The sequence below is a fragment of the Sander vitreus genome, chromosome 16 (genome assembly GCF_031162955.1).
Source record: "Sander vitreus isolate 19-12246 chromosome 16, sanVit1, whole genome shotgun sequence".
NCBI lineage: Eukaryota > Metazoa > Chordata > Actinopteri > Perciformes > Percidae > Sander > Sander vitreus.
The window spans coordinates 22226054-22235166 of record NC_135870.1 but is presented as its reverse complement, the minus strand read 5'-3'; the positions used below and the strand labels follow the sequence as shown (position 1 = coordinate 22235166).

Genomic DNA, 9113 nt, shown 5'->3' with positions numbered 1-9113 from the left:
TCTGCCCTCCCTGGAAGAACTCGCCAACTCCCGCTGCCTCAACAGAACTAAATCCATCCTCAAAGACACTGCCCACCATGCTCATCACTTGTTCAACCAGCTTCCCTCTGGCAGGCGCTATAGGTCAATGAAAGCACGCACCGCCAGATTAACAAACGGCTTTTTCCCCTGGACCATACGTTCACTGAACAAACAATAAGCCTGTAAAACAATGGCCATTTCCCACCTTAACCCATCTACTATCCCCTGTCATGACCAACCACACTACCCCTGGCAACTGTGAACTTTTTTATGCTGAAGCTTGTTGCTATTTTACACGTGTGAGGGAGGGTGTGTATTGTCTGGGAGGGTGTCAGTCAACTGTCTGTATCCCAAGATACATGTGCTGTATATGTGGGTGAGTGTGTGTGTGTGTGTGGGAGAGAGTGAAATGTATGTAGGGAACGGGGGGGGTTGTCTGTTTGTCTGGTCTCTACATATTTTACATATTTTATTATTTATCTTCTTAAAAGCACTGATCTGGAGCGACACCCTGAATTTCGTTGTTTTAATACACTATTTTTTCAATGACAAATAAAGCTTGCTTGCTTGATTGATTGATTGATTGATTGATTGATAGAGCCCCTGGCGATACTTGGAGCAAAGTTTCATGTTGTCGAGCCTTCTTAGTGTTTTAAAAATAGCTATTTTGAGGCTAGCATAAAAGTTCCCCTAGCACTCCCATTCAAAAGGCCATTTGACCGAAAAATGAGAATACGGTACATCTTAAAAGTGGCGATTCTGTCCTAAATATGCTTTTAAACGAAAGTTTGACTCCTGTACATTCACAAAAAGACCCTAGGTTGCATTTTGGCGAGAGTTACGCTTTAATATCCCCTTCAAAACAATATGATCTAAAAAAAATGAATTGTGCACCTGTACTTACAAAAACGCAGGATACGTAAAATGAGTCCAACATTGTTATAAGGGTACAATGCTAAATTAAACTGTTACTTTGTTGCCTCACTAGATAAAGAACACTGTTGAATGAAGCAAATTGGCGCTGCAGAATCAAACTGATGCGCCAGATGGTTTGTTACATAGAACCATCTGAGAAGCCGTCATTGAAAACTGTTTGGAAAAAGGGCGGGCACTTTCAAAAAATACTTGTCAGGTGATTGGATGAACCATCTGTAGGCCTGTAACAATTGTAATAGAATTGTCTAGTCGCAATTTTATTTTTCATATTATTGCGGTTTCTTTGTTTAACCGCAATTAATTGCTAACATTAGCTAAGGTCCGGAAAACTACACAGTACTATTGCCAATTTTATGTTCATTTAAGCAAAAATAAATAAATAAAATACAATGTTTTTATGATAATAAAGAGGCGTGGTTTACTTCATAGGCTGTGTACCTGTGTTATTACATTATCTGGGTCACATGACATGATATATAACCAACAGCTGTATTCTGGGGTTCATTCAAAACTTTTAATTTGTTTGCAAAAGTAACACATAAATAAATATTTTTAAACTTGACTGAAAGATACAATTACATTGTTAATTGCAATTATTTTTGAGACCCCTAATTGTACAGTAACATTTGGAATTGTTCTGCTCATTTTGAATTGCTCTAACCATCTTGCGATTCTTGCGTGATCTTGTGATATGGCGAGAATCTACCGTATTTTCCGGACTATAAGTCACACTTTTTTTCATACTTTGCCTGGTCCTGCGACTTATAGTCAGGTGCAACTTATATATGAAAATATATATAATTTAACATGTTTTTATATGTTATTTCATGCTGAAAACATTACCATCTACAGCCGCGAGAGGCACTCTAGGCTTGTGACAACTATATGCTGCTCCTAAAGACAACTGAGAAAGAAAAGAAACTGCAGGTGACTGCAGGTAGTAAAATACGCAGCCGAAAAACGGTAATCGAGCAGCAGAACGAAAGTTTGGAGTGAGTGAGAAACTTGTGAGGGACTGGCGAAAAGGTTAGTCTTACTGCAATGAAGAAAACAGAGAAAGCTAGTCGCGCGCTGCAATCCAGATGGCCAGAGCTGGAGGAACGAGTCCACAGATGGGTGCTTGAACAACGTGCTGCTGGGAGAGGCTCGTCAACAGTGCAGTTACGTTACGTTAACATACCGGACACCTACCGTATTCAGCCCCTTGTTCTGTGTGCTGTTGTGTAGTTTAATAACTTGCCTTTCCAGATTAAATGTCTGTTCTTGGTCTTGGATTTTGTGAAATAAATTTCTAAATAAATGCGACTTATAGTCCAGTGCAACTTATATGTTTTTTTCCTCTTCATGACGCATTTTTTGACTGATGTGACTGATGCGACTTATACTCCGGAGCGACTTATAGTCCAGAAAATACGGTAGCTGCCGTGCAAGGTAAGCAGAATCATGCAGTATGGACAACAACAACTTTCCTTTTTAAACCGCCAAGTAACTATGTAAGAGCTGCAAATGCTGCTGCACAAATGACTCATTAAGTTTGCAAAACGGCTTTAAAGATCATGATGTATACAGGAACACTGCTTTGGCCAAGAGGAGCAGAGACCATAAGTAAACCATTGCTAACATAAACTGAAAGGCACTTGATCAGATATTTGCATACAAATGCTATGAAAAGCAATCTCAACACATATGCCAGAGTTGAATCAACCCCTTGCTGACATAATTTAGAATACATGAACATTATAAGCTTCACAAAGGCAGTATTTATTCCAGGGTTGTTGAAATGCATTATACTCTTGCACTTGTAAGCTATAAGTCAGCATAACCTAGTATGATAGCCACATCAACTTAAACACATAGGGTCTGGTTCTAACTGACGAAAGAGTTGTTTATGGTTACAAAAATTGATTACACTGCACTGCAATGTATGAATTTTTAAAGTTGGTGCTATTGCCCGAAGGCGAACACTAAGGCAAGTGCTACGACAGGTGTTTACAGAGGCTTCAGTAATACAGTAATTCCTTATGTAAGACACATGCACACAAAAACACACAGTCCACTATGCAGGGTAGATGGTTGTTTTTAATTTATGTATTTCAGGCTTTAAAAATTTCGGACTGAAATTCATTATTGCATTTCACCCTTATTTTGAGAGCATCAAAATACCGAGCATACTGTCATCCTTCCTGATTCGTTATGAAACACAACATTTCCTCTGTGATATATGAAAGGCTGCTGGCGGAGCGCACAGAGCAAAAGTCTGTCCTGCTGCGCAGGCTCTCGACTTCTTTTACTTCTGTGCTCCTGTATCGGGCGGTGTCTCACAACTTGCATCTTACTTTGCATCATCTTTTACTATTTCAAAGTGCACCCACACTTAAGATTTTCTTTTCCCAGACATTTTCAGTTAAAGATTTAAATCCCTGCCGCCAAGATGCTCCTCCATCGGTCACAGATCACGGTTAGACTAGTCTCTAGACTCAACCTGTATTGGCTTAAATGAAACTGGGGAGAACAGGCAGTATATCCACTGCAACAAAGACAAATAGCAAGCCATGGCGCCAATGGAGTCACAGACTACCATCCAATGATCAATGGGCGTTTGAGATACTCCAGGAGAGACATGGGGACTGACAAAAATCCTTTCAATCGACTGTGCAATCAAGTGATAGCGATTAAATCACTTTCTGTGGGACGTTGTCATTGTGTGACTGGTTCATCCATCTTATGCTCATTCGAATGTCTGTTGGTGGTTTTGTGGGCGCACAAACGCATGTGTGGCTGTGCTCCAAGCCACTCAGGCAGGTTTTATGGCTCTCTGGGAAACAATGTAAGGCATGCTTTATGAAAGCTCCATTTTCCCACTGCAAAGTGGCCCTAAGCTTAAAAGCACATCCTAAACTTTATGGACACAATTGTCAATGTTGAAAAGGCAAATGACATGAGGTGCAAATATCTCCCGTGGATTTCTGTAGGTATTGCTACAGAAAAGAATGCTTATAATCTTTTATGAGGAAATGATAAAAGAAAAATGAAAGTGAGGGTCCCTAATAAAAATAATTGTATTAAAACGAAAAATAAATGTAAATCAACTCATAATGAAAATTGTTATACCGCAATATAATTGTACTGTAAGAAACATGGCAGAGAACATGCCTCAAATGCTTAAAGAGCACTGTCAATTATCTGCACACTCTAAGTCAATATAGAGTAATTTTGATATAACCTATTGAGCAATCAGAAATACTTTAATAATCCCATGGGGAAATTATTTTCGTACAATATAGGCCTAATGAAAATATTGTAATTGACTTTAACTTTCAAACTTTGTCAGTAGGCAGTCGAATTGCACACCTGCTTTACAGGTCTGTTACAATAGGAAAATACTGTGCCTGGTTGTTTAAAATACCTTTGTCAAGGCAGTTTTGACCTTTAGCAATGCATTTTGATTGTGAGACAGCAGGAGAGCTGCACCTATTGCCAGTGTTGCTATGACCATAGTCTTTTTTGTGAACCGGTACACACGTTTGGATGATGGTGTTTGCTTTGCAGCACCCTTGATAGTTTGACTGTGCTGCATTGCTTCCTGCTCCTCCTGGGTCAGGGTCATGGGGCAGAGTTCAGCCAGTACTTCCAGAGCTGCTCGATGACCAGCTTGTACAGCACCACTCATGTACCCACACCACAGGGTGGCTGTCTCTGTGCCTGCCCAGTGGATCCTGTAAATCAAAGAAAATCCGTTAGCTATATACTAAACACTAGCGGTGGAACGGTACATGTATTCGTATTGAACTGAAACGGTACGGGCGTCTCAGTTTGGTACATGAATTTACACGGAGAATACACGGTATTAAAAATAAATAAAACTTGTGTGCACATTAATTAATGTAATGCGGAACTACTGTAAGATACGTGTTTCTTTAGGGAAACCTAATCTATAGCTGATTGTCTTATTTTGTTTAGAAGTTACAGATGGAGTCTGGAGATGATGTGGGGTACTTATTGTTCACTGTTTACATCTACTTTACATACTTCAGGCTGTTGCAGCTAGCTCAAGGGAGAGACTGTATGACACTAGGTGGTACAGCCTGAGACATGCACAATAATAAAAAAAAATTGCCTTCTGCATTTTTGTTTTGCTTTTCCCTCCATTGTACCGAACTGTGATGTCTGAACCGAACCGTGACTTCTGTGTGCCGTTCCACCCCTTCTAAACGCTAAGCCTTACGTTGCTGTTTGAAAATATATTCATTTTATCCTCTTATTGGAATAATTGCATGCCTTTTAGCTAGAGCTGGGCAATATATCGATATATCGATATCGTGATATGAGACTAGATATCGTCTTAGATTTTGGATATCGTATTATGGCATGTGTGGTCTTTTCCTGGTTTTAAAGGCTGCATTACAGTAAAGTGATGTCATTTTCTGAACTTACCAGACTGTTGTAACTGTTCTATTATTTGCCTTTACCCATTTAGTCATTATATCCACATTACTGATGATTATTTATCTAAAATCTCATTGTGTAAATATTTTGTGAAAGCACCAATAGTCAACACTACAGTATCGTTGCAGTATCGATATCGAGGTATTTGGTCAAAAATTGATTTTCTCCATATCGCCCAGCCCTACTTTTAGCACATTTATATAGTGTCTTAAGCCAATAACACTCAGTTATCAGTTTACACATGTGAAGCTGTTGACTAATAGGATTTTTATTTTGACAAACTGATACAGTTTTGCCCTCTGTTGGCTTTGACGCTCCATGTCTCTGTTCACTGAAATTTGCAAATACATACTCAGCAAATGAGATCGAGCCTGTTCAACCCTGTAGGGGTTGCTTTCTAGAAAAGCACAATAACAATGCTACTTCTGCTCCATGTAATAAACACAACGTCAAGGATTTCTTATAAACCTGTTACATTTCTGCCCATGGTGCCCACGTTTGTTGTCAACATCAGTCTATATCATGTGCCTTGGAGTTGAACATACAGTTAAACTTGAGTCGGCTTTGTTATTGGCAAGATGGCCTGGGATTGATTGTGAAACAGACATTCTCAAAACGCTGTAAAATTAGCAATCTAGTGCGACATGAAATATAAGATGGATTGGAGTCAACGCTTGGGAGGGGAAATGTGGCAGTGGATGTTGCTGCTGCCAACTAATTAATGAAACCAATAACCGATATTTGGAACTGATATGCATTTACAGTGACAATGCAATATTTAATAAATTTGAAGCTTTCAACATAATACACAGTAAAAGAGTCAGATAGTGTGGTGGGCAGGACATTAAGTCAGACTCAGGGGTGAGTGAAACCGAAGCAGAGGGACAGACACAGAGCTGTAACGGAGCCAAAGTAGCGCACTTTGTTTTTTTTGATTATTATTTGGGCATTTTTAGGCCTTTTATTTTCACAGTGCAGATGAAGACATTAAAGGGGAGAGAGAGGGGAAATGATATATATGTATATGTGTGTGTGTATGTGTGTGTATATATGTGTGTGTGTGTGTATATATATGTATATGTGTGTGTATATATATATATGTGTGTGTGTGTGTGTGTGTATATATATATATATATATATATATATATATATATATATATATATATATATATATATATATATATATATAATGTGTGTAAATAAATAAATAAAATGTTTTTCGGTAATCGGGCAAATAAAACGCCGATACAGATCATCTGCAAACTGCGAAAAAACGGCCCAATAATTGGCCAGGGCCGATAATCGGTCTATCTCTAATCACAACCCACCCACCCCCAGAGGGGAGCTTAGCTACTTTTCTCAGAGCTCCAGTCCATTGACCATGAGGCCAAGAGTAAGGGGAGTGGTAAAGAGATCATTCCTTGGTCTGAGAAACCACTTCACGGCACTATAAACAATGTGGTGAAGAAAGGAGAAAACTCTACTGCTAGTTCAGCGAAAAGTAAAGGCCGCTGTTCTGGGATACAGATGGAGGGGCTGGTCTCTTGGCTAGTTCCTATGGCCCCACTGATTGGTGAGGTGGGGCCGAACTAAAGCCCAACATGAATGATGCGTCCTTTTAATTTTAGCCCTCCATAGGCTATTTTCCCTGTTGAGGACAGAGAAGCAGAGGTCATAACAAAAGTAGAATATGAAAGTTTTCTAGCTTCTGTCCACATCTGGCTAAGCCTCCAGTAGATATGATCAAATGTGATGGCATGTTCTAACGGAGTGGATGGACACTTTGATTGGGTGATGTTAACTGTACAGAAAGTACCAATTTCTTCAACTCTGTTATTCAGTAACTAGTGCTATTGTATTCTGGGACCAACAAAAACGGAAGAGTAGAATGATTTGTGCTCTTTGAATGCTTCTGATTCTGTTTGCCTTAAGGCAGGAGCATGCTAACAATGTGGAGAGCATATGGAGAGAGAGAAAAAAGAGGTGTGTAGGGGAGTATAAAGTTAGCATCAACGTTATAGCTGTGAACGGGCCTAAACACTCTGAAAGCGCTAAGACACCAGATGTTCCGCTAATTCACCATTCGAAGGATAGTGTTCACTTATGGTAGATTTCTGCTCTTTTATTTACCCGCCCATCATACTGGCTTCAAGGTTCCTCTACTATACCAGCCCCAAACCCTGTACATCAATCGGAGGAATGGAGAATGGCTCCCTTTTAGCACCTTTAATCTGGCCAGTATCCTTGATGATTAATTTAGGTTATCTGAACAGCAGAGTTAGGCCCGGATCAGACAGAGCATGTTTATAAGCCTGGGGTGGCTTTTTGTAATTATTTTCAATGAGAATGAAGCGTTTTACTCGCTGCTTTTGAGTTGCTGATCTTTTGCCTTGCTAAGCTTTTGCAGGAGCGTCCTAAACGCCTCAAGTTGAAAAAACTTCAGAGTGGAAAACCAGCTGATGTCATTTAACTTCACAGAAAAATAACAGTTGAATGAGGACGGGTGATTCGGTGGTTGCCTAGCAAGAAGTATGCTTCCTGTTTTGAAATCTACACTCTGTCTGCGGGGCCTTGGAGGCCTCAGCAGCAAACAAGCTTCGTCTGGACTCAATATACACACTTCTCTGGTGCTGTAAAGCTCACCATGACAATGGACTTCACAAAGGGATGTTACTATTCAGTAAGGGTACTGACAAGAAATTGGATGAGAGTCAGGAGTGAACAGAGGATCAGTGTGTGCCAAAGCTGCAGTGAGAAATGTTCAGGAACATTTTGAGTGTTCAGTCCAGCCTAAGAGATGCTACTTTAGACTTTCATCAGCAGAATACCCAGAAAGAAGCCCTCAGACTAAAAGGCCTTTTGGCAACATGACAACAAGCTTGGAGTTGGTAATGCACACCACCTGCCACTGAGAGGTCATGAGGCCTGCTGGGTCTTCTCAAACTGATCCTGAAAAATGTAGTTTGTTGAAGTTGCCTGACGTCACCCCAAGTGTAAGACCTTTTACTGCAACACATGGTTATACACTTTTGTTTGAGGGGCTCTCTAATATAGTCATACAGCAGTGACTCAACTAGGAGTGCGACAAAGCCAATGATCACTGAGATAAACAATATACAAATGATAATGAAAAAGGAAAGCAATGTATTCACCAAGTATGGTAATAAAAAAAAATAATACGGGGTTGTAGGGAGAAATTAATCAACACAACCATTACAGCGACATGCATAGCAGGTGGCAATAAACGGTATAATGATCAGCAGCATTATACTGAGAAGAGCTTCGTGGTCTTGATTGAACTTGATTGGTGTCTTGTTTAAATAGGCGGTTATAAGATGAGTTAAAGCTTTAGTGCATAGTTTTTGTCTCCCGCATGAGGAATTCTAAGTAATCACAACAACACTGTCGGCGCGTCCACATGATACCAGCCTTCCGTGATCGCGCATGTGCCCCCACCCCTCCTCCACACAGTTGCTAGCAGCTAAGGAGGACAGGGAGGATTAAACAAACATGGACTCTTCAGAAGAGGTAATTATCTTCACTCAAATTTCTGCGCGGGAAAGTCACCGCACGACAAAATCTTCTGAACATAGCCATACTGACAAATCCAGAGAGTGTTACGCACTAAAGCTTTAAAGGCACCCATGAAAGTTATGCAATGCTTTTGTTTTTATAAAATTGTCGAGAAAGGTACAGCATGTGAACATGGT

At 40.0% G+C, this 9113-nt stretch overlaps 1 protein-coding gene across 1 annotated transcript in view; it reads right to left on the bottom strand.

The window, feature by feature from the left end:
* Nucleotides 1-4354: 4354 nt before the first annotated feature.
* LOC144531712 (putative flavin-containing monoamine oxidase A) overlaps nt 4355-9113 on the bottom strand; it is a 52614-nt gene continuing 47855 nt past the window's right edge. Inside the window, exon 12 of the mRNA XM_078271972.1 lies at nt 4355-4673. Coding sequence (XP_078128098.1) covers nt 4355-4673 — 319 coding nt within the window. The remainder of the gene's footprint in view (nt 4674-9113) is intronic.